Here is a 27,498-nt window from a genome sequence, read left to right on the forward strand (position 1 = left end):
TATTTTTAATATTTTTTTTAAATGTGTCGCCGGCCCGAGAGTGAAGTACCCCTTTAAGATTAAAGAGTATTTGAAGTGGTCAAACTACCGATAGAATACATGTTCTGAAGCATCTTCCATAAAGCGCTAATAGTCTGGGATATTTCATAAAAGGAGAAATTGGCTCGTGTTCGGGGGAGGGTGATATCTGTCGCTGCACAGGCTGGGAGGCGGAGCCTGTCAGCAGGGACTAGGGAGTGTTGGGCGGGAGGAGTAGGATGAAGGCTCTACTACGTCCTCCCGGTGGGGGCTCCTCACTGGCAGGTTGACATGTTGAGTCTAGTTGCTTGTAGCTTTGGCTCTCAAAGTGGCGTCCGGGGACCCCCAGGGGTCCTTGGTGAGTTCCATCGGGGTCCCCAGCTAAATGTTTTAATACAGTATCACAATCATTTCAACCACTCAATCCATTATGTTACACGTTGGCTATTCAAAGATGGCAAGATATACAAGCTCACAGCGCGTCACTATGTGCTTGTACATCTGCTATTTTTGAACATAAAAAAAAAAAACGAAGATTTTGTTTTTAGTTTTTTTTACTTTTCAACACAAATTATTCTCTTCTGGGGGTCCCTGGAACAAAATGTTTTCAGATGGGTGGGTTCGCGGCTAAATACATATCAATTTTGGGGTCCTTGGCAAGTAAAGGTTTGAGAACCATGGCGTGGAGATCGTTCGTTCTGTGTGTGTCAGTGTGGAGGTTTAGCGTGGCGGCGCTACATTCTCTCTGGGCCCAGGCTGGGTCTGCTGGCAGGGAGGTGAGACTTTGACAGCACCACTGCAACACAGCTGAGCTCACATGGATGCATGGGGGGAGGGGGTTTCTGGTTTTGTTTTGTTTTGTTTGATGGACCCCTGTGTTTTTGCCCTAATCGCAATGATTACATAATCGCCTTTTAATCGCAATTATTTTAGATAGTCACAGTTTCCATGTAGATTTTTTTTTTATATATTTCAAAATTATTTTCAAAAATAAATAGCGGAAATGACCACTTGCAACACCCTCACGTCCCACCAGTGGGCCCCGGCCCACAGGTTGAGAACCGCTGACAACGTGCAACAATGAATAAGTGCCCCGCCCACATCTCTAATTACATGTACTGTAAAAACTTTCCCTGGAGGGCCGTTCACCAAACAGGCTTCCTATCCAGGCTGTTCATTAGAACGAGGACTAGGGGACGGCACACACTAGGACTAGGGGACGGCAATTCATCTGAAATATATCCAAACCCATATTTAGAGCCAATAAACTTATAGCCGAATTATCAATAAGCAAGGTTTTTTTTTAAAATAGTTTTTTCCTTATATATCAATAAATTGACAAGAAAAAAATGTAAACAAATTTTTCATATCGATTAGTCTCATTAACCACTTACAACAAAGAACTGTATATTGGTGGCGTGCGGAAATAGCGTTGTAAGCTTGTAGATCTGCTATTTTCACTATTTGTATTCTTAAATACCGTAAATTTCGGACTATAAGCCGCGACTTTTTTCCCATTTTTCGACCCTGCGGCTTTTATAACGGTGCGGCTTATCTATGGATTTTTACAGCTAACGGCCACTAGGGGACCTCCTAAATCTATGGATTTTACACCCGCGGCTTATAGTCCAGTGCGGCTTATATATGTTCCAAACATTCAATTTAGCTGCTGCGGCTTATAGTCAGGTGCGGCTTATAGTGCGAAAATTATGGTAATTGTTCATTAATCGTAATTGAGGCAAAAGTTTCAATAGTCGTGTTATTGATTGGAAGTCATATCGCCATATCGGCCAGACCTATAACACACAATACAGGAAGACTGGGGACCCCCCAAAATAACCATATTTGAACTGTGTGGACCCCCCAACACAACAAGCTATTGCAAGGAATTGTAGGAGTTGAGGCAGTTAGTTTGACTCGGTTCCACAGATAAACATTGTGAAAATAGCAGATCTACAAGCTCAATTGTGAGCTTGTAGATCAGCTATTTTCACAATCTTTGCCTCTTTCTTGTGTTATTTGACAATTTGGCTAATGTTTGACCAGTTTTTATATTATAGTTTGTTGATTACTTGTGATGCAGTGATCATCATCATCATCATCATCCTTAAATTGTCACTTTAGTGTCATGTGGGGACCCCCCCTGGGGGTCCCGACCCATAAATTGAGAACCACTGGTCTATGGATACTGACTTGAGTGTCAGAACATGATGTCTGGGTGCAGGACACAGACACAGTGGAAATGAAAGCCAAACACTGTTGTGCAAGAACTTAAGAAACAGATTGCAAAAATGTATCTGAAATTTAAATAAGTTATATTATAGTTAGATAGTAGACTATGTGCAGGCCTCTCTTTGAAAGGCTAATTATAAACACATATACTGTATATAAAACATTTTTTTTTTATTTCTTTTTTTTTAATGGAGGTACTGTTGGCAGCACCACACGATATTTGGCACAGATTGGTCCAGCTGTCTGCAAGATTAGCCCTGATGCACGCACATGGCGTGCGCGCGCACACACACACACACACACACACACACACACACACACACACACACACACACACACACACACACACACACACACACACACACACACACACACACAGAGAGACCCTCTTTTAAACGGCATGCCTCCTACAGAACAACATCGTAACGAACAAGAATTGTTTTGTGTAAATTAGTTATCGTCACGTGATAAATTGCAGGATACATGAGATTGGTGCACAGTATAGGGATGGGCATTTGGAGCTTTTTTTGGTAAACGTGTAACCTTTGGACTGTGGCCGGTTAACCGTCTATGACGTCATATCAATAAATAAAGTTGTAGTCCTGTGTGTGGGCAGTTCAAATGGCGCCAAAAACATGTTTTTTAACGTATATATTAGGTCTATAGCTCATTCTGTAAAGGTTGTTGGCTTCTCTTCAAATGTGTTTTTCTTTATTAGGTATTGTGAAATGTTTTATGAGGAACAATTATAGATTATATTTGTTTAATATTAGTATTCTGTTAATATTTTATTTATTTTTATATGACTTAATGTCGGTTAATATCGGTCATGAAGTCCAAAACCGTGGGTGGCACACTGTTTAACTGTCCCATCCCTGGCGCACATACCTGCGTATTCCAGATAACTATGACAGCATTTTAAGCAGTGTGCCTGAGGCATTTCCGAGACCGATATCGCTACAACTCTACCACTGAGTAATTGGTTGGTTCTCCAATCAAATCAGTCGTATTAACTGTTGTAATTTATCACTGGATGCAATCTGAAACCTGTTTCATTGATTTTCATACTGTAACTGAAATTAAACTGAATCCAGTGACTTCCCGGGAAATCTAACTAATCGCGTAGGTATGTTTTGGTAAAATGGTCGGCAGGGATGTCAAGAATAGTAAATCAACGGAGCTTAAATATGCCAGCTTACTGGCATGGTCCTTTGTAAAGTTATGAGCTTGAAAAGCTGAATTAGTTTTTCATCACTGAGCTAATAGAGCCTGCATGCTTGCTCAGGGGAGAAATTGAATTTAGACTTTAAGGTCAAAATGTGTCTCAACCACCCCAATTGTATAAAGTTATATTGTATTAACATACTCTACCATACAGATTGGACTAATTAAAAATGTTTCACTAAAATAAATTGCATAATAGGGCTTTGATGTTACATTAAAATCGTAGTGTTTCGGCCAATTATTTGGGGGGCCCACCTGCAATACCCTCGCAGCCCACACGATGGGAATCACTGAATTCATTAATGAATTTATTTATTTGGAGATAAAAGGAAAGCACCGAGGATATCACGAGAATAAAAATTTCCATTGTGGTCGTCTAAAAACACAGAACAGTCACAACATAAACAAAACGACCGCATCCGGCAACCGCAGCAGCATTACAGTTTACTGGCAAACAGTCTACGCACCTTTATGTATTCTAATTTACTTACTAAACCATAAAATTATGGCATTGTTGGGACTGATTGGGACTTATTTGACATGCTGTCAAATAAAAGGAAAGAGCCGAGGACATGCTGTCAAATAAGTCTATGAAGCTGCCTATGAAATCTATGGGGAAAAACAATATTTTATACAATATCTAACGGGGGTCATGGCTTTATCTCTCTCTCAGCCAAGGGGTCCTTGGCCTGTAAAACGTTGAAGACCCCCTGTTTATAATGTTGTTTTGCATGTCAGCTGCTCCGTGACTCAGAGGGTTCAGAAGCAGGCTGCCTTAAATGAGGAAGTGTTCAGGCTACTTCCTGCATTCTTGTTCCTGTGGCTTATAGAGTTTATATGCTGCTGTTGTGTGTCACTCATCCTCCCCCCAGTCCACCGTTCTATCAAATGTGTACTGGTTGGTTCACAGAAACATGCTGTAGGGTGACCACCACACGCCCCGGTTTGGCCTGGGATTGTCCCGGTTTTCAAGCTGGGTGTCCCGAGTCCCGACACATATCTCTAAAAACACTTCACCTCTTTTAGTTGGCCTGGTTTTCGCCACAATTAAAATATGTATAGACTAGGTGTGCTCTTCAGACTCCACTTTAGCTCGTAGCACTTGCCCTAGCCTTGATGACCATGCAGTCTTATGCAAAGGTTAAGATGTAATTTAGGGCCCGGACCGCTGGCGTAGCTCAGTGTAGCCTGACAGCGTGTCGCGGGTTCGAGTCCCGATCCCGACGGCCTTTGCTACGTTTCACTCCCCATTTCTTGTCAGCCTGCTGTCCTGCCAATAAAGGCATAAAAGTGGCCAAATGCATATAATTTTGGGTGGTCCTTGACATGAAAAAGTTTGAGAACCACTGACATAGCATAAGTAACTTATAACTTAGAAAACTGGATTTAGAAGACATTTTGTAGACTCGGAACCTCAGGCCTTAATGGGTTAATGCTCACAATTAGCTGCATTTCACCTGAGTTTTTGACCACTAGCTAAATGTTGGCAAACATCTATGGATGTTATACTTTATGTACTAGCCTCTTCGCTGCACGACAGAGACAACCAGAACTCTGTGATAGTGCATGCCGCCATTATTTAGTGCATGATGCTTCTGGTGTACACACACAGGGGGTTGAGTGCAGGTAACACGTGTGTGTGTTTGTGTGCGTTTGTGTGTGTGCTTGTGCTTAGGGCACTGGTGTGGTGCTAATGGGCCCGTGGAGGGGGTGCTAATTGATTCGCTGTCCCCAGCCTTGTTGTCATTAACACGCTCTCCCAAGGTAGCCTGCTCCTCACCATACTCCCTACTGCTGCTGTCCTCCTCCCCTGTGCCGTGCCCCCCCCGCCTTGCGTCCCCTTCCTTCCTTCCCTCCCTCGTTGCCACTCTGACTTTGTCAGGGGAACAGGTGGCAGGGAGAGTCCCAAACTCTGGGGCACGGATCACACATGGAACACGGAAGCAGGGAGGGACAGGACTTAATAACTTTAGTCATATATTTATAATGATAACGTAGTCTCTCCACTCCTTTGGGATACTTTATGTCAGCATAGTTACATTTGCTCTTTTTGAGAAAAAAATTTAAGCAAACATTTGTTACTCAAATCCCTGGAACTAAATATTTTGAGATGGGGGCCAAATACTGTTAGGATTTAGACATTTTTATATATCAGTTTATATCGGTTCTCAAACCTTTTCATGTCAAGGAACACCCAAAATTACATGTATTTGGCCGTGGACCCCCCACTCAAAATATTTAGTTCCAGAGACCCCCCAGAAGCAAAGATTTGAGTTACAAACGTTCGCATTAAAAAAATATGTATATATTCAAAGATTTGCACAAATGTTCATGATTTTTGAATAGCAAAAGTAGAACATAATGGTTAAAGTGGTTAAAATCTAAAATGACAGATGCTTTCCCGGTCTTAATGGGTTAATCCAGCACCCAGGGTCCAGGGAGCAGTTGGAGGTTGAAGTGTCTTTGCTCAGAGACACTTCAACACATAGACTGGGGCTGGATGGATGGAACTGACTGGGGGACCAAAACGGGGACCTTTTCTGATGCTGTGGCTTATTTTTTCCATTGCGTTCTTGTTATGAGCGGCTCGGCTTCTTTTGCAACGTGTGTGTGTGCGCTGCCGCATACCTGTGTGACCTCAGACTGAGTCATGTCATACCTGTTGACAGTTCTCAAAACATACTGGTCAGGTTACTACTAGGCCCTCACACCCAGAACTCACCTAACCTCTGCTCATTATCCCATTCATTCCGGGAACGCATCTGTGTCATTTTAAGATTTAAAAAATAGCAGGACCTACAAGCTCATAGCGCGGCCGCGTTATGAGCTTATATATCTGCTATTTTTGAATAGCCAAAGAAATCTTATATTGACACAGATGCGTTCCCGGTCTTAATAGATTAAGCTAGGGTGGGATGGCTCAAGGTAGAGAGGACAGAGTAAAGCAACTTGCAATGGGGGCCTGGTCTTCAAGATGAGCGAGACTACAGGGATACCCATGTACCTGTCAGACTACTTTCAATAGCATAAAGGACACACACAGGAGGAGCCCCACTGATCTCACTGAACCCGGTTTCGGCTCAACAATGGGGTCAAATTCGTTCTGCCGCCAGAATGTGGAATGCCCTACCAACAGGCATACAAAAGTGTGACTCCTTTACCCTCCTTCAAAACCGCTCTAAAAGAGCACCTACGGGTGGCTGCAAATTGTAACTGGCCCCTGTAAAAAGTCTAAGCTTATCAGCGGAAATGACTATTTACTGTAAATATCTTTCTTTCATATTACTACTCGTATATATGATGTTATTTTTTTGGTTGCATGCTATTGTATATTATTGTTTGTCTTTAAATGTCTCGATGAATTCAATACACAGGAGCTTAATGGAAACAAGCCCTGAGGGCTTATCTGGGTTATCCTTTTAGCATTCTTTACATTTATAATGGGGACATGCCCAAAAATAGGGGAACTTGAAAGTGGTTAATGTTGTACCGTAGATGACCAAATTAACATCAGATATGCATATTAATGTTTTTTATTTCCCTACTCTTCTTGTGTCGACAGCATTCGCAGCGTGATGCAGAAATACCTCGAAGAGAGAGACGAGCTGACGTTTGACAAAATCTTCAACCAGAAGATTGGTAAGTTTGATCCTTTTCATTAAGACGTTTCATTAACCCTAAAGAGGGGCCTGCTGGATTGTCTTTGGGACTAAATGTGATGGTGACAGACAGACAGGCTGATATTGAGCATGGTCAGGTTTTTTTAAAAGGCTTCTTTTCATCACTGTCAGAGAGGGCTTGGTTTGGGGCCCTCTGGCCTTCATCAATGCCTCTGGGGGGATGGATTTGTTTCCATCTTGAATTAGATGTTCATCGTTATAGTATTAAAAAAAGATTGTACAAATGTTCATTTGGTTATCTAATTGGTCATTTGTTGCCGTCTGTATACTCCGAAATCATGCTGTGGATTGACTACTAAATCCTCCTGTGGCAGGCAGGGTTTGTGCCAGAATGTCTTGCACAAGAGAGCCTGTAGCAAAAAATAGCCTGAGCCTGAAATCTCCAATCTTTTCTTGTTGTTTACCTGGAAAACGACAAATTTAGACAAATTGAGTGGGTGGTATCTGCCCCCTGATCCAGTTTTCTTTTTTAGTTTTTGGTGGAATAAAATGGCATTAACCACTTCTTCTTTCCCTTTCGGCTGTTCCCTTCTGGGGTCGCCACCACGATTCATCTTCCTCCATCTCACCCTGTCCTCTGCCTTCTCTTCTCTCACACCAACTAACTTCATGTCCTCTTTCACTATATCCATACATCTCCTCTTTGGTCTTCCCCTAGGCCTCCTGCCTGGCAGTTCCAACCTCAGCATTCTTCTACCGATATACTCACTAACCCTCCTCTGTACATGTCCAAACCATCTCAGTCTGGCCTCTCTGGCTTTATCTCCAAAACATGCGCTGTCCCTCTGATGTACTCGTTCCTCATAAACCCTATATATATATACTTTGTTGCACGTCAAGTAGCGTAAATAGCAGCTCTACAAGCTCACAGCGAGTTGCAACGAGAGGCAGGCGATGTTGATGGTGACTAATGACTGACCATGTCAGATTAGGTGATTATTATAATGCCAGGCAACTCTGCATGACCTTCTGGTACTTTTAATTCTTAAAGGCACGGGCAAAATACACCGGCACATTTCGGCGTCAAGCCTTCCTCATGCACGCTGAGGAAGGCTTGACACCGAAACGCATCCGTGTATGCTTTCCGTGCCTTAATTAAATAAAAATACCAGAAGGACTTCGGAGTGCTGGCTGTTATTTTCTTATTGTGAGTCTTTGTGAGCCATTTTGGAGGAAGGTCAAGAAACGGTTAATCATGGCTACAGAAGCGCACCAGGGTTTTCTCGTTTTCTCCCCACTTTAAGGCATTATGGAAAATGTGTTTTTGATGAGAATGCCAGAAGATGTGGTAATTAGAACATTGAGGATAATGTCAGGTCTATACTATAGGACTAAACAGGAATGTACAGCTTAATATATTTTATGTTATTTTCATTACGTTACATACACTGTACAGGAGCCTTCCACCTGCCGTGTCCAAGTATCCAATGGCCTTTCAATTACAATTTACAATGTAGGCATTAAGCAGATGCTCTTATCCAGAGCGACAGTAAGCAAGGTAAACACGAGCATCAAATGCAGAGAGACAGTGTAGTGCCTCAGTAAACTAGGATCACAGGTAAACCAAGAACCTAGCGTCTGTCTAAATAACCTGCTATCTTACATTTTTAACATTGTGGTCAAGAGAAAACAAGCCCAGTAAGTAACAAACATAAGAACAAATGCCCAAGGCATGTGTGCATGGTTGTCATTTCTAGGTCAAGTATTAAGGGCTGAGTCTGAAGAAGTGAAATTTTCAGGTTACGGCAGAAAATTGGGAGTGAGTCTGCAGTTCTAACTGCAATGGGGAGTTCATTCCATAGTTTGGGAGGGAGAAGGGTTGTCTAGGGTGTTTTTAGGGAAGGAAGAAGAGTCTAGGACGTGTGGAGCGTTGTCCATAGTGTTTTTGGGAAGGGAGACGAGTCTGGGACGTGCGGAGCGTTGTCCAGTGTGTTTTAGGGAAGGTTCAGACGGCTTTCCTGTGATCTGAGTGAGCGGGAGCTGTTGTAGGGTTAGATCTAGGGGTATGGGGGTGCCATACCTTTGGTTCCTTTGTAGGCCAACATCAGTGAGCCTATGGCACTGTGTGTTGTGTGACGGAGGGAGTGCGCATGGTGCAGTTAATACGGTGAGAAGCCTGAAGCCGGTAGGTATACAGTATAAACATATCAGAACTGTTTGTTCATTTTACGGCAATGACACTATAGACTTTGTACAAAGAATAGAACAATTCCAAGTAGAAGCCATGTGAGTTTAATACCTTTCCACCTTCCTCCAACACATTTTAATCATACCAAAGAACACATTCAGATGATAACATAAATGATGAATGCCAATTCTGTTTGTGGAAACGTTCAAATGAAATCCATATTAGTCTAATCTTTCCTCAGTCAAAGTGGGTGTCAGCCAGCCAGGCAGAACTTGAAAGCACCTCGGGGATGACGTCACATGCACACTTGTTCATGGCTTCCTGACACGTACACTGGCTTCATGTGTCTGTGTGTCATTATGAAGCGTATAGCTATTGTTTACCATAGGCTGTCTTCTTTATGAAGCGTATAGCTATTGTTTACTGTAGGCTACACCAGGCTTTGTACACCATAGTGTACAAATGGAACCAAATGGACCCTTATGGGTCCAACCCATTCGTTTTTTTTGGGGGGGTGGGGCACCACCTCCCTTTTTTGTCTTTGGCCCCTCCCCTTTCTTAGTCCACTTCCTCCCGGGTGCTTGCGTGTTAATTCCTAACTAACAACACAACGTGTTTAAGGAAGTGGTCAAGGCAGTGGCGCTGACCACTAAGAGATTACTCCTCGGGGGGAAGAGTTGCGCTGGACAACACATGAACCACACGGTCAGCTGAAGGCGCTGTTCTGCACCTGTGTGTTATAAGAAGTGACTCCATAACAAAACTTTTCTCCTACAGTCTCAGAGGCTTTCTCTCAAGATCATTTTGAGTGAAACAAATGTTTTTGCTACTCCTCCTGGACAACAGGGGCACTGTTGGCTTTAGGCCATCATGGATGCTGCTTTGTGAAGGTTATGCCTCTTCTTCTAACGACTGTACAAGGGTGCTGATTGGACAATCATTTCTCTAGGCGGGGTTATGGCTCGGATGCCTTTTGCACCAGAAGGTTTTGCAAACCACACACACATGGTTTGCATGAGCGACACCACTGTTTCACAACCTGAAGCACAGTTAGCACATTGTTTAAAAAAATATGTTTTAAAAATGACTACAAGCTCACAAGTTGTGAGATTGTAGATGGGGTATTTGTCATACAGGGCACAGTTAGTTACCATGTCTTAAAAACGTGTGTATGTGTGTGTGTGCATGCGTGCGCCGTGCGAGCATGTGTGGAGGGTCTCAGCTTTGTCAGATGTAACAAAGAGAAAAAGGTTGCACTATACGTTGGAGCTGTTTGCTAGAGTTGACCGATACGAGTATCTGCCTTGTTTTCAAGTGATTAGAGAAGTCAGTGATGCTGGTGTTGTCATGGTTTGTGAAATGTTCTGCTGCAAAAAGACATGGCCACTTGTGTTTGCATCAAGCCTATCCATGGCTGTGTGGTAAAGTGATCCAGGGTTTTTTCCTGCTTGCTCTTGTACTCCCCAACGCTTGATTTTAGTTGCGTCTCTTGCGTGCCTAGTGTTGCACGCTGGAAATAGCGGACCTACAAGCCCACAACGTGTTGTGGTGCGAAGCATTGTGCGCTTGAAGAGCGGCTATTTTTCCAGCATGCGACACTGTATAAATCAGCTTTGCTACTATGTTCATTGTTTAGCTGGTATCAAAGTTTCCTCTCTCTTCTTTACCTTATGTATTGACTAGAGCTCATGCTTACACCGCTTATGTAACAATATAATATCTAACGATTTCAGACTTGTAAGTAAGGCTGGATAAGAGCATCTGCTAAATGCCTACATGGTAATTGTGCTCAGGCTCCTGGAGTGAGTGAGTGTTCCCATTCTCTGCAGACTGACAGACAGACAGACACCAGGGGACCACAGCAAGCCCTACAGGCCTCTAACAGTGTTACTTACTCTTCTAGGTCTCATCCTTCCTTAGAGAATCCACTGCAGTAATTCTCTCTCTCCCTCCTGTATTCAAGATTCAATAAGTTGTATTTGTTTCTGACTTGTATACAGGTACAAGCAGCAAAATAAAATATTAAGCAAGACTATAAAATAGAATGATAGTAATACAAATATGATATATACAGATATACGACTATACCCTAATCATAGACTGTAAAAAATAATGGACAAAGCGAAGCCATTGGTTTCTACAGAAACCAATGGCTTCTTTAGCCACTTTTTTGGTGAATAGAAATCCGCCCCTCTTTGAACTCCTGGTCCCAAAATGCTACCGGAAACGACTCCTATTGGCTGCAACCGCAGCGAGGGCGGGTCTTCACTCGGAAGAACCAGTAGAAACCCTAGAAACCCTTCTTTATCATTATTTTTTTAGTAAAAGTACAAAAGTATTGGTATCAAAGTGTACTGTAGGCTGTACATGTACAATAGGCTGTTATTAAAGGAGTAGTTCACCCAAAAAAGGACTTATTTCCTATCAATTACACACCCCACGAAGCCTTGAATTCATGGCGATTTTTTAGTTTGTCGCATTCCTGAGCCAATGATTTTATGACCGGGTCATCGGTCGTCAGTAGGATACTCAGTAGGAGACTCCGCCAGTCATCAAATGATTGGCTTAGGAATGCGACAAAAACTGAAAGATCTCCATGAATTCAAGGCTTCATGGGGTGTGTAATTGATTGAAAACAATTATTTTTTTGGGTCCTTTAAGATAAATGCAGTTGGGGGCATGTAGTAGTAGTAGTAGTAGTAGTAGTAGAAGAAGTAATGTGCAAATGCAGCATAAAACAATGTGATCTTGTTCCAGTGGAATAATGAAGTAATATATATTTCCTTTCAACAGAGGCTGAAATGCATAAACTGAAAACACGAAACCTAGGCCTGAACTTGGCCCAGCCCCAGCTTGTAGATTGGCTATTTTCGACCCTCTGTCAGCCAGCCTATGGCTAAAACAATAGTGATAAGTAAAATGAGCAGCTGTGTTAACCCATGTGGACAGGTTAGAACAATGCAGTGCTGTGCTGAGAAACCCAGCATGGCTGGAAGCCACCGCTGCATCATGTGGTGGGAAGAGTGTCACAACAAGGTTGTAACGGTGTCAGCGGTACGGAGTCATTCTCTTGTTTTACCCCGTGATGTAAAACCCTGCATTTGTCATGCAAATCCACTCAGCGTTTGCATGATGGACCTCTACCTCGCCGCTCTCACACTGAAAACGTTACATGCAAGCTAGAGCGCCTCGCAACATGGTCTGTGTTTGTACAACAGTGGTTCTCAGGCGCTCCGGTGGTGCAGCGGTAAAGTGCCTGGCTCCCCACCACCACGGAGGCTGGGGGGTTGAATCCACCGTTGTGCATCCGGCTTTGTCGATGGCGTCTATGGCCCGTGTTTTTTGGGGAACGGACGCCGGGCGGGGAAGGAGGGTGATATTTGTCACTGCAGGTAATTCCTACGGGTTGGGGGCGGAGTCTGTCAGCAGGGAGTGTTGGGGGGCGGGAGGAGTAGGACGAAGGCTCTACGTCCTCCCGATGGGGGCTCCTCACTGGCGGGTGAGTCAGTAGTAGGATACAGCAGCAGTGACAACGCACAGAAATGTGTGAGGGGAGGAATTAATTGGCGTAACGACGACTAAATTGGGGAGAAAAGGGGGTATATCAGCAAAAGTGGTTCTCAAGCACAGCTATTTTTGTACATGTTTGAAGATGTGTGCCTATAATGATATGCCCAAACATAGGAGGCGGGGTCCTATAATGATATGCCCAAACATAAGGAGGCCGGGTCCTATAATGACATGCCCAAACATAAGGAGGCGGGGTCCTATAATGACATGTCCAAACATAAGGAGGCGGGGTCCTATAATGACATGTCCAAACATAAGGAGGCGGGGTCCTATAATGACATGTCCAAACATAAGGAGGCCGGGTCCTATAATGACATGTCCAAACATAAGGAGGTGGGGTCCTATAATGACATGTCCAAACATAAGGAGGCCGGGGTCCTATAATGACATGGCCAAACATAAGGAGGCAGGGTCCTATAATGATATGCCCAAACATAAGGAGGCAGGGTCCTATAATGACATGTCCAAACATAAGGAGGTGGGGTCCTATAATGACACGACCAAACATAAGGAGGCCGGGTCCAAAGTGTCAAGTGCTCAATTTCCTGTCTGCAGTCAGACGACACTCAGACAACGGCAGCAGCCAAAAGAAGAGATTCGATTATTGCTGTCGGGCAGAAACCTTGTATCTCCAAATCGCTACTTTGTACGTTTTCTGTAAATGAATAACCTACTTTGTCGCACTAGAGTCCCGTGCGAAAGTAGCGAAAATAGCAGATATGCAAACTCGCAACGTGAGATCTACAATTTTTTTTAAGTGAAAGTGGTTAAGTGTGGGTTTTATAAATATTTCACCAATGAAAAGCATTAACACATTCCATGCCAGAGTTTAATCTCATAATGTACTCACCAGTGCCAGCGTTTTATTGTTGTTTTTTTGTTTTTATCATGTCGCCACAGACCTCGCTAAATAAGTTAAAAGTGCGCGTTCATTTGGTTCTAAACACACAGCGGATCCGTGAGAAACGTCCAGCGAAAACAGTTTCCAAATGCGAGCCGCCATCTTGAAGCTACAGCCGATACACGCTAAACAGTGATCAGCGAGGAGAAAAACAACAAACCGAGAAAATCGAGTTTTAAACAGGATCCCAGACAGGAAGCGGATACGATCGAAAAAACCGGAACCCGAATAATTCCGTTTCCGACCGAAAACCGGAAACGGAAATGGATCAAAAAAATTCGGAAAGTGCACCTTGGGCGATTAACATGGGAATCGGCGGTTCGCGTAGATCTACGCGACTGGCACGCTGCGGCTTTAAATAGGTTCGCGTAGATCTACGCGATTGGCATTCAATGTGTTAACAAGGGTTAATAATAACTGCATTGAATCCACTGGAACACAGGTCATTCTTTTCCTGTTTTGGACATACAAGGTTTCAACGTGTTGCAATGCGACACGTTGTGAGCTTGTAGATCGGCTATTTCCGATGTATTAAGGGTAAAAGGGGTTTAACCGATTCAGGCGCTATATTAACTCATTTTGCCGGGGACCCCTGGGGGACCCCCTCCTCAAGGACCCGTGGGGGTCTCCGGCGCCCACTTGAAGAAGCACAGTTCTAGGAGAACCTAATGAGACGCTGGGAGCTGCTAATGAGCACATATTGGTCTGCTTGGTATTAATGTTTTTTTTCCTAGGCAGGTTGGAGCACTATAAAAATGGACACATTCAGACGGGTTGCTAGTTTGTTGGAATCACAATTAAATTGTGCAACGGTGAGAGAGACCTTTTTAATACTGGGGAAATGTACTGAGGAAAGGAACATTGGAGCTGGGGGACTTGAAAGAAAAGAAAGGTAGAACGGAGAAGAACTGTTCACTTCAGAGCAAGGTTATTATGGTTCATTAAAACTAATTAAAAATGCAAAGTCTAATGTTGCTTCAGGGATATGCCACGGGAGGGGGGCTACTGTAAGAGTTGGTTTTAGGGTTTATGGGATCCTTTAGGATTTGAATCATTATGGTTCTTTAACGATTCCCTCTTAACGTTCTGATTCCTTAAAGGGCAAGACCATTTTGGTAGAGGTTTGAGTTGTGACCTTGCCCTGATGTTACTCCAAAGGTGGACAACAAATCAAAAATAATTGCTCCATTAGAAATTGATGATTCAAAATATGCTCCTCATTGACTTACATTGTACGCTGAAACATCTCTCATTTTACTATTTGAAGATCCGGATCCGCGGATCCAGTCCAGGTTTTCTTCCTAATAAAAATAGCAAAATCAACAGGAAGTAAACATTTGTATTAAGAAAAAAAACGGTACTGGGTTTGGTGATGTTCATTATTGTCTGAATCAGCTTTGTTTACGTTCGTCTACGTGCGAAAAGAGTGACTTTGAAAGTTTCACCGTACAATGTAAGTCAACGAGGAGCATATTCGGAATTCTCAATTTCTAATCAATGGAGCAATTATTTTCTTGTCCACCTTTGGAGTTACATCATGGCAAGGTAACTACACAACCCAAACCTCTACCAAAGTGGTCTTGCCCTTTAACATTATCATTATGACAACCTAACCTTAGCGTGGGGACATTCTCCTTGGAATGGTAGAAGAGTAAAGGATGGCATGCATCCTGCTCAGACCTATTTGGAATTCACAGTAAATATAGGCAAAAAGGATGCAAGCGAGAGAGAGAGAGGACTTCATAGAGAGAGAGGGGACATCATGGTGAGAGAGGGGACATCATGGTAAGAGAGGGGACATCATAGAGAGAAAGGGGACTTCAGGGGACGTCATAGTGGGAGAGGGGACATCATTCAGAGAGAGGTGACATCATACAAAGAGAGGGGACATCATACAGTGAGATAGGGGACATCATACAGAGAGAGGGGACATCATAGAGAGAGAGAGGGGACATCATACAGAGAGAGGGGACATCATAGGCCAGATGGCTTGTGTTCAGAGCCTGTGTCTTTGTGGTACAGACTCCACACTGAAACGCTACAACACCTACTTGACATGTCTCTCATAGAATCTCTTAACTATACCAACATTGCTCCTGTGAAGTAGTTCTGTTCATATCAGTAGTTTATAGAGATGCCTGTCTCTTCAACATTGCACCTGCTGATGCACACATACGAGACAGCGAGAGAGCAAGAGAGGGAGAGAGAGGATATCAATAAATTGTCCGACATGACACCATACACACTGCACACCTCTGACAGGGGAACATGTGTGCACATGCACGGTTCAATGGTGTCTCATTGTGAAGGTTATGTAAGCACTTTGTTTACATAAGGTACATTAGTCAACTATGACCGACCACACCATCAAATGTTACACTAGACTTGAATTAAAAATAGAAGTTTCCGGTAAAGGCCTTTTTTAAGAGATGCTACCACGCTCCCCTTTAACCTATCAAAGGTTAATCGGTTCGTCCTTGACCATACAAATCAGTTTCCCAAGATATCCTGAACATTTTGAGATAGATGTTTCTCTCTGTATGTATCTACATTGAGGCTGGTCTCTGTCTCGGTATGTATCTACATTGAGGCTGGTCTATATCTCTGTATGTATCAGCATTGAGGCTGGTCTCTCTCTGTATGTATCTACTTTGAGGCTGGTCTCTGTGTCCGTATGTATCATCATTAAGGCTGGTCTCTCTCTGTATGTATCTACTTTGAGGCTGGTCTCTTTGTCCGTATGTATCATCATTGAGGCTGGTCTCTGTCTATGTATCTACATTGAGGCTGGTCTCTGTATGTATCTACGTTGAGGCTGGTCTCTATCTCTGTATGTATCTACATTGAGGCTGGTCTCCCTCTCTTCTCTGTATGTATCAGGATTGTGAGGCATATTCTTCAGTGCTTTGCAGCCTTCATTTAGCTTACAGTTGCCTAGTAACTGAAGACATCGCCGGTGACAAAGGGATACAAGCCGGGTCAGTTGACCCATAAGTTGTGATAAACCAGGCTGTGTTGGACGCTTCACGTTGCCTTCAATTTGAAACCACACATTTTGTGTCACAAACAAACCACCCAATTTTCTGTGTGACGTACGCTCACCTGTCATAGGTCCTAGTTTTATAAATAATCATAATGTTGCACATACGAGGCTGCACTTGTTCATGTTGATATAGCCGTGGAAACTAGGAAGCCTCAGAAAGACAATTTCTGAGACACTATAGTAATAAACACTGTAGTAAAAAAAAGCAAATTACATTTATTTGTGACTAAATTATATACCGTAGTAGAGAAAAGCACCTTTTGTGTGTTTGGCCCCTTTCCTATCTGAAAGCGTCCCCAACACTCCCGCCCCTCCTTTGAGGATAATGTATGATCATGTATATTGTATACATACGATTAATCGATTCATTCTCATCATAATAATGACAACAGTATCAGAATAATCCAACATGATTTTGGTCATGCATTGCACGTCCCTATTGTTAGGCTTGTAAAGGGACAGTGCTGATGAAAATCCGTATCTCCTACATTACATGAGTTCAGAAGCTTAGATATTTAGTGTGCACAATTTAGTCATTGTAAACACACACACACACACACACACACACACACACACACACACACACACACACACACACACACACACACACACACACACACACACACACACCCTAGCATCCCTTTTCTGACCACGTGAACCCTAGCATCACTATTCTGGGCATCCTGTGAATATGGGCAATCTACAGGTGACATCGCAAGTATAATATTTTTAAATCCCAAAAATATTATTGATTATTAGTATAATAGATTAAATGGACTAGCTTGATTAACCGTTGACACCCTTGCTTGTATTCCTCTCCTTAAACCTCCCCTCCTCTCCATTTCCCTTCTTCTCCTCTGCTCTCATCACCTGTTTTATTCTTCCTTTAATCAATTTCATTTCTCTCCCCGTCGACGATAAAAAAAGAAAGAAAAACACACACACACGCACAAAAAAAACACACACACACTGCACAGGAGTTCTGGTCAGGTTGCCGTGGCAACTGCTAGTTGCTAAGCAACGCACAACTCTCCGTCATCCATTCCTGAAGTCTGACAGATGGAGAGAAAGAATGCCAAGGAAAAGAACGAAAGAGAGAGAGACAGACAGAGAGAGAGAGAGAACAAGAGAAAGAGAGACGGAGACAGAAAAAAGAGGGAGAGCATTTAGAGAGACAGAAGAAAGGAATGAAGGGAGGGAGAGAGCACTTGTAAATAAAGTAATCAGCATATCATTCTCCATCCCTCCTTTTGTATCAAGTATCATTATGGCAGTGGTTCTCAAACCTTTTCACGTCAAGGACCCCCAGATTGATATGTATTTGGCCGCGGACCCCCATCTGAAAATGTTTGTGCCAGGGGGACCCCCTGAAGAGAAGATTTGTGTTAACAAAAAATCTAACCCTAACCTCACAAACACTATGCTTGCCTAACCCTAACCTCAAAACCACGCCCACCTGGGCAAAACACCGGGAAAAGAGAGAGTCCGGGTCCCCTGCTGCTGGGGGGTCCGCGGCTAGATGTAAAAGTTGGGGGTCCGTCGTTGACATGAAAATGTTTGAGGAGCGACACCACTGCTTTATGGAGTGGACATCATATGTATCCCAGCCCTGGTGTTCTGTACTTGATATTGTTCACACGTGCGTCATGTTCATCTATGCATGATGCCACGGCCCTGGGGATCACCGACCCACTACGGGGAATTCACTCTCATTAACTAGTAAGATTGTTTGCAAGCTTTAAGTGTTGAGGGGAAATAATTGTGTGTGTGTGTGTGATTGTATACTTGTGAGGGCCAGATGTCGCCACAAGCATTGTAGAATTTGAGAAATAGACCTTGAGAAATGCTTGTTTTATGGTTAAAAAAATACTTTTAGAGATGGCTTAGCAATTAGGAAAAGTCTGTGCGTGTGAGCGCGCGCACGCACGCACGCACGCACCCACACGCACGCACACACACACACACACACAGGCGTCCAGTAAAGTGTGATGGATTGTCATGTGTGTGTGTGCTCAGGCAGACTGGTGCATTAATTGGCCAGTCAAGCACATCATTTCCTCTCTGTGAGACTGACTGGAAGGAAGGACAGAGGGAGGGGCCTTGATGATGTTAACAGAGAAAGAAGATACTGATGCTTTGATGTGATGGAGAATTGATCTTCACACACAGTCATGATGATCACAGTTATCGTACACTACGCAGCATATAGACTTTGATTGATTTGATACAAGTTTAAAAAAAAACAGTTCAAAAAGCTATGCTGATAGGATAACACAAACAATGTAGGCATTCAGCAGACGCTCTTTAACCAGAGCGACTTACAATAAGCAAGGTAAACACATGCATCAAATGCAGAGAGACAGTGTAGTGCCTCAGTAAACTAGGATCTCGGGTTAACCAATAACCTAGCATTAGTCAAAAATAATAAGCTGTACATGAAACTACAGCATACTAGAGATGCACCGATACAGGTTTTTTCAATTCCGATCCGATATATCAATTAGGATATTTTTCGATATCCGATATATATGCCGATATCCGAGCAAAACTTTAAATACAAAAAAAATGCATTACCTTTCAATTAAAGACATTTATTACTGAATATTTTAAAGTACAATAACAGTAGAAAAAAACCAAATACACTATAATCTATCACCAAAAGAAAATACCTACAAATAATAAATTACGGTATCGGTATCGGTGCAACTCTACAGCATACCAGGTAAACAATGAACCTAGCATCTGTTTAATCTATATCTGTCTGTCTGTCTAGCTATTGTGGTCAAGCAGATTCTCGAAGCGCATTTAGGAACGCCTTACTGCAACTGCTTACACCCTATATACTAGGGGTCTATCCATCCTCCCCCTCCTTTTTTCCCTCTACACCAAATCTCTTTGTCGAAAATAGCTGATATGCGAGCTTAATATAGATCTTCCCAGAATAGTTGGGGGACATCAAGTTACAGGAGGTTAACTTGTTGTGGAGGTTGTAAACAAGAAGTTGTTTGAGGATCAGCTGACTGTGTGCAAACTGCAGTGACAGGCCTGCAGACAGTTTTACCTCCATCTGTATCACTCTATATCGATTCTGTCTCGCTTTGCTGGCTGGCGCTTTTCTGGCTGCCTGCAGCTCCCTGGCATCTGCTGTGTGGTGTGTTTATCAACTCTTCTTCTTCACCGGCCGTGGGTTTCTCTCTCACATATTCACACTAGACTGTTTATCTGTATGCCAAGCACTTTGTTTGGGCCGGTTCATGTGGTTTTTCTTTTTTTCCTTGTAAGTTTAGAAGTGTAGATAATATACAGACTCCACACCACTGTGACCGTATCAGAATCTAACAATATTTACATTGTCCAAGATTTAGATTGTCCAATATTTGGATTGCTTCGGCTAGCCATCTATAAGTGTGTGTGTGTGTCCGGAGATAATCTTGCAAACCACCAGACCGATCAGCTCTAAATGTCTTGTGCACACTGCCGGTAGACTAACGTAGTGCCTCCACAAATTTATTTTCACATAATGTATGTTTTATACTTATTCTTAATATGTAACTTTCATTTCATAACGGAATTCAAGGCAGCTCTGATCGGGGCTGAAACGAGTGATGTCATAGACTACTGATAGTCATAGACTGGAGCCAGGCCGTTCCTCTGTTAATCCTGAGATTCACCATTCAATCTTTGTTTTTAAATATTATTAATAACGATCACCTCTGAACTGTAGCTGTTTAATCACTGTCAACCTAGTGCCACTGTTCTGGGCTCTGTTCTAGCTTGTAGATCGGCTATTTGTTGTGTGAGCTTGTAGATCGGCTTATTGTTGCTGTGAGATGCCATCGTACGATGAACTATAAAACAGGGTTTAAGTGGTTAATGAATACACAGTCAAAGAGTCAACAGTGCTATCATACTGCTATCACTCACATGAAGTTATTTGTACATGTCGTGTTTACAAAGCTGAAGAAGACGGCTGGTTAAAATGACTGTGATGCTAATATATTAACAAACTTAGCTGGGGGACCCCCTGGAACCCCCCTCCCAGGACCCCTGGGACTATAGAAGTTGACATTTAGCAGTGTCCATAAGTTGAATGAAGCTCACTACGCTCAGGGACAGTGTTGCCATCTCTGCTTATTATAAGCGACTTTGTCCTTGTTTTTCTTTGAAGTCGGCTTGTAAATATTGGTAGTTTGCGGGTTGCTGCTTTTTGGGCTTGCTTCCTAAATGTTGTGTAAACCAGTGGATCTCAGACATTCGCATGTCAAGGACCCCCCCAAATTATAATATATTTGGCCACGGATCCCCATCTGAGGCCAGGGAGGTACCCCCCAATGCCATACGAGATTTGTGTTGTTAAAATGCTTCAAATATATTCCCAATATTTTCTAATAATGATAGTAATGTCTCAAATTTATATAGTGTTTTTTCGAAGTACCCAAAGATGCTTGAAAATAGCCGATCTACAAGCTTGTACGAGCTTGTAGATCGGCTATTTTCAAATAGCCTATGTATAATAGGGTTCAAGTGGTAAGACTGATTTTGATGCTGTATTAACTCATGTTGGTGTGCGTGTGTGTGTTTGATCATGCTGCCTATAGACACTTCTCCTGAGCTTGTTGATCGCTTGTTTCTCTCACAGAACCTGGCAACACTGCTCGGGGAGCATGGTCAGTATAGCCAGCAGTCTATAAAGTAAACACACACTCAGAAGGTTTTTCCAGGGCCACATCCGCTCAGTCATTTGTTTAAGTTCTTCTGACAGTCTTTGTGGGGAAGATAAAGTTTCTCTCAACTTATATAAGTTTTGATGCTAGTAACAGTTACCAATGTACTTTTAGTAAGAGGATATCCATTATTGTTTGAAATTACACCATTTATTAAATAAGGTAATCATGAATCATGATGCACTCAGCTAAAAGCATGAGTGCATTTCATAATTTCAGTCATTTGGATTCTATAAAAGTCAGCATGTCTTCTATGGAAGCGTGTCATGATTGTGCTAGCGAGCTTGTAGATCGACTGTTTTCGGCAATTGGTTATGTTAAGATTAAAGAGTATTTGAAGTGGTCAAACTAGCAATAGAGTCCATGTTCAGAAGAAGCATCTTCCATAAAACCCCCATGATCTGTTCAACTGGTTGGCTGTATGTATGTAGAACAGCAAGAACCCAGGTATAAGGTGGCGCGGTGGCGCAGTCAGTAGCGGTGTCGCCTCACAGCTAGAAAGTCCTGAGTTCGATTCCCGCCGGTGATTCTCCTCCGCGTCATCAGTGCACATACCCTAGGTGGGGTTGGCGAAAGGGCCTTTCTGTGTGGAGTTTGCATGTTCTCCCCGTGTCCCGGGGCGCCTGATGGAGGGGAAAGGAACTGGTTGGAATAACGTGTTCCTTCCACGCGCTCCGTCCTACCCCCGCCTGGGGAGGGGCCCTCCCCAGGCTGGCAGAGGGAGAGTAGCGCCCAGGATTACACCGTAGGCATTGGCACTAGGGTGACAAAATGTGTTGCAAAATAACCCAGGTTTACAACTAAACACCTGAACACCATAATTCTGCATATTGTGCTAATTGATTAGGAGACAGTGCTAATGTGTTTGTGGGGGGGAATGCTGTTTCACAAATCACAGATTAGGACTTGGCCTGGCAACAAAATATTGCAGTCGGTGAGTTTTTATTTTGCTTTCATCCATACTGTGTGCCTAGGAGGAGCGTCAAGTCAGAATGTACAATCAACCAATTTAGCAGCTCAGCAGTTGGGAGTGTCCGCCCTGAGACTGAGAGGTCAGGGTTCGATCCCCCTGTCGGGTCATCATACCAACAACTAATGGGACCCAATGCCTCCCTGCTTGGCCCTCAGCATCAAGGGTTGGATTGGGGGTTCAGTCCCTGTGACATACTGTGCTAGCATCATGTCCAGGGAGGGTACTTGACTTGTACATCCTCCTTGTATACAACCTATACATCAAGCCGCCTCACGCTACAGAGACAGGAGATACAGTATAGGCTCCTGACCCTATGGGTCATAAGGCTGTCACCATTACACATTTAAGTCGACGATTAATTGTCTCGCTGATATTTGCGATTAACGATTTAATTATGTTTTTTGGCATTGAACAGTGGAACATAATGAATAAAAAAATACATTTCTGTTTCCCTCGTAATACAAAAAAAAATGCACAGGGCAGATATGAAAAACAACGAAACAAAGAAATTGTGATTGACATTTATTAATTTTATACTTAAAAAAAAGAAGCTTGTAGGTCAGCTATTTCAGCTTTTTTTATGTTTGAACATATCGATGAAGATTATGATGATTATGACAAAAATAATTGCGATTATCTCAAATAATTGCGATTAGACTATTCTGTAATAATTGTGGTTCACATGGCTCGGCGACCGTTGGTTCCCAAGGCTTGCTTACTAACGGACCGGTCGAGAAGATCCCCTGTTCACGCATCTGTTGGCCAATTTGATTTTTTTAAAAACATGCCTGTCTTGAATTATGTCTAAATGTTTTGTCAATAAAAAGATGTTCCCGTGTGCCAGTAGTGTGCAACAGTAGACGAGTGAGACTGTTTTTGGATCCGTTTTTGGGTAAATGCTTTCTAGACCTCGCCAACCTTTTAGTTGTGTAGAAATGTTAACCCATTCAATCCGGGAACGCGTCTACAAAATGTCTTCTAAATCCTAACAGTTTTCTATAATATCAGTGGTCCTCAGACTTTTTTCATGTCAAGAACCCCCAAAATGATATGTATTTGGTCGCGGACCCCCATCTCAAAATATTTTGTTCCAGGGACCCCCCAGAAGCAAAGATTTGAGTTACAAATGTTCGCTTTAAAAATATATAATCAAAGATTTGCACACATTTTCACGATTTCCCCCAAAAAAGCAGATCTACAGTACAAGCTCATAGAGTGCCGGGCTATGACCTTGTAGATCTGCTATTTTTGAAAAGCCAAAGTATAAAATAATGGTTATAGTTTAAAATCTCAAATGACACGGATGCGTTAACGGATTGAATGGGTTAATGGAGTAAGGCAGCAGCAGCACAGTGCCCTTTGGGGAGACATAACCAGAGCCTTAGTTTAGTCGAACCAGGACTTTGCTGAAGTTCGCATCACTGCAGCAGGGCCATCCGTCAGGGGGAAACAGGGCTCTGCCTCACATTGTGGTTACTCAGCTGCTTTTAGGACAGCAGTGAGAGTTAATGCCCAACTCGCTGTGCTTTTTGCAGTGGGGGCACGTTATAGAGTAGACTGTGTACTTCTTTAACCACTTCAGCCCAATATGACAAATGGCAAACAAATATACAAGCTCATTGACTTACATTGTACGGTTACACAGCTCTCAAAGTCACTCTCTTAGCCCCGTAAACAAACACAAACAAAACTGATTCAGACAATAGAGCATCACCAAACCCAGTGCTGTTTTAAAAAAAGGAATTACAAATGTCAACTTCCTGTTGATTTTGCTATTTCCATTAGGAAGAAAACCTGGACTGGATCCGCCGATCTGGATCTTCAAATAGTAAAATCTACAGGAAGTTTGTTTTACGGGCTAAAAGAGTGTCTTTGAGAGCTGTAACGCAATGTAGGTCAATGAGGAGCATATTTTGAATGATCAATTTTCTAATCAATGCAGCAATTATTTTCGATTTCTTGTCCATCTTTTGGAGTTACATCATGGCAAGGTTACTACCCAAACCTTTACCAAAGTGTTCTTGCCCTTTAAGCCCAATATAGTTATGATATATATATAATATATATAATATATATAATATATAACGACAAATAGCTAAAAAGATCTACAAGCAAAAAAAGATCTGCAAGCTTGTAGATCTGCCTCTTTTTTTTTTACAACAATGACATGCCCAAATTAGGGACACGCCAGCGGGGTTAAAAAAGGTTAAATCCTTAATCTAGTGACTCCTCCTCCTATATGCTTGAGCTCTAGTCTACACACAACCACGCGTTAATGAATGCAGCACGAACAGTCTGCACAGCCAGGAAACTGCTGTTGGAGTGAAAGTGAAAGTGTGGAAAGAAGTCGTCTGCCTGTCGGTCGGCGGTCTGACTGTGCGTGTCAAAACGTGCCCCCTGTGAACCTCCTTAATTACGCCGTAATTGTTATTTTGAAGCACTTTTGTACTTTGTTATAGATTGTTATCGCACGGATTAAAGTTCTCAGTCGCCACGACTGATCTCAGTTATTTGGATTCCCATACAAGTTCAGCATGTCTTCTATGGCGGTGGTTCTTTAAAGTGGGGTCTGAGGACCCCCAGGGGTCCTTGAGGGGGGTTCCAGGGGTTCCCCAGATAAATGATGGATAGTTGGGAACCAAATGGACCCCTTATGTTGCTGTTACTCTTGAGAGTGTACAAATGGAACCAAATGGACCCTTACGGGTCCATTTGGTTCCATTTGTACGCTCTCAGAGTAATGGTGGTCCATGGTCTAATGCATTGGGTTCTCAAAGTGGGGTCCGGCCGGGGACCCCCAGGACCCTATATACACGTCAGCCATTTTCAAACAATCTTGATATCCTTTGAAAATGTTTGAATATTTTTGACATTTTTAACACCACAAATCTTGTATGGGGTCCCTGGCACACAATCTTTTCAGATGGGGGTCCGCGGCCAAATACACATTAATTTAGGGGTTCTTGACATGAAAAAGTTTGAGAACCACTGTTCTATGGAAGCGTGTCACCCAATGAAAATGGGCGCCGAGTTCTTCTTCTGAAGTGATTTGGTGAGATTTAATTTTAGCTTTAATCCATGTTATTCTGAAGCACCTTTAGTACTTATAGGTGAAGAATATCTTCACAGTCGGGGCAGGAACCTAGCATCTCCATAATTCATCTTTTTATTTATTTATTTATTTTCATTAAATTATTATTTTTTAAGTAGCCCATCTACATGCTCACAACACCGAGCATGTACTGTAGATTGGCTATTTTCACAATATTTATCTGTGGAACTGAGACAAGCAAAACTTGTTCGCCTCAACTCCTACAGTTCCAAGTGCTTGTCAGGGTGGGTGGGGGTCGTCGTGGTGGGCCTGAAAAGTCTGAGAACCACTGCTCTAGCACGTGTGAACCAACCAACCAGCAGCCATTCAGCCTGCATAGTGCAGCTTCACGCATTGTGGTTTCTGTGTGGCTTTGTTCTCAAACTGCACACCCAGTCAGTGCCATAGTGTCTAGCATTTCCGGGGGCCCTGTGTGTGTGTGTGTGTGTATGTGTGTGTGTGCATGCGATGTGTGCACAGTGCAGTTGAGATGTTTCCTGACTGTCCAATCCCAGCGTTCACAGAGTTCATCCATCCACAGCGTCTGTACATCGGTGTTGATTTTGACAACAAAATGTTGACATTTAGTCATAATCTTTTGACTTTAGTTTTTTTTTGTATTTTTGTCATCTGAAATATTTTAGTTTGTCAACTAAATCTACTGTTGATTTAGTCGACCATAATTTATTTCAGCGGGCCGTTTTGCTGTCGTAATGCGTCATTTATACCTAGCTGCATGCCGAAAATAGCGGATCTGCAAGCTCACAACGCGTCGTGAGCTTGTAGATCGGCTATTTTCGGAGCGTGACGCCCGTGAGCAACCAAGCATAAAGCGACTTATCTTAGTTCTACTGGATCTTTTCTCCACTAGTCCCTCTTATCCCTAACATTTAGTCTAGTTTTCATTTGTTGACAAAATTGTCAGTATTTTAGTTTTTTATTTAGTTTTCATCAGTGAATTTTTTTTTTTTTGTCATAGTTTTACTCTACGAAATGAACACCGCTGTACGTCAATGCATCATGAGTAGGGCTTGTTTACACTCGGCGCTGGTCCTCAACCTGTGGCCCGCGGCGCCGCTGGTGGGCCGTGATCATATTACAAGCGGGGCCCTTGTCATACGTCATAAAAAAAAGACTATATATACAAATGGCTTTGCACTCAGCAGCATCAAGGGGCTGCGACATACTAGTGTCATGTCCAGGGGGTGTACTTGTACATCGAGCTGCCTCACATGCTACAGAAACCCTATGGGCCACATGGCTCTGTCTGGAACCATTGCTTCCCAAGGCTACTTAACCCATTACATCCAGGAATGCATCTGTGTCATTTTAGATTTTTAGCTACAGTATAACCATTATTTTATCCCAAATCGTGAAAATGTGTGCAAATCTTCTGGCAGAGGGTCCCTGTAACAAAACATTTTGACACATATCTAAACAAAAATTCTAATTCCAAGCAGTATCTTGCTATATCAGTGGTGCTCCAGCTTTTCCATGTCAAGGACCCCCAAAATGATAGGTATTTGGCCGCGGACCCCCATCTCAAAATATGTTGTTCCAGGGACGCCCAGAAGCACAGATCGGAGTTAAAAAGGTTCGCTTTAAAACATATATATTCAAAGATTTTCCACGATTTAAAAAAAATGTAGATCTACAAGCTCATAGTGCCGCGCCATGAGATTGCTATTTTTGAATAGCCCAAATAAATCTTAAAATGACACAGATGCTTTCCCGGTCTAAAAGGGTTAAGAGGACTTTACAACCTCACGCTACCCCCCCCCCCCTCTCCCCCCTATAGTAATGTTAAGTATGTAAGCTGCTGCTGTTAAGCGGATGTTAATACTACTTCATATTTATTTGGTTATCAGGCAAAACAGTGAGGACATGAATAAAAAACACAGAGATTTAAAAAAC

At 42.8% G+C, this 27,498-nt stretch overlaps 1 protein-coding gene across 1 annotated transcript in view; it reads left to right on the forward strand.

The window, feature by feature from the left end:
- The window catches only part of grk3 (G protein-coupled receptor kinase 3), a gene marked incomplete at its 3' end in the record, with an annotated part of 75,862 nt that overhangs the window by 14,907 nt on the left and 33,457 nt on the right, over positions 1 to 27,498 (forward strand). Inside the window, exon 2 of the mRNA XM_080418709.1 lies at positions 7,037 to 7,113. Coding sequence (XP_080274835.1) covers positions 7,037 to 7,113 — 77 coding nt within the window. The remainder of the gene's footprint in view (positions 1 to 7,036; positions 7,114 to 27,498) is intronic.

This window comes from Gymnoscopelus braueri (assembly GCF_963280865.1).
Source record: "Gymnoscopelus braueri genome assembly, chromosome: 22".
Lineage (NCBI taxonomy): Eukaryota > Metazoa > Chordata > Actinopteri > Myctophiformes > Myctophidae > Gymnoscopelus > Gymnoscopelus braueri.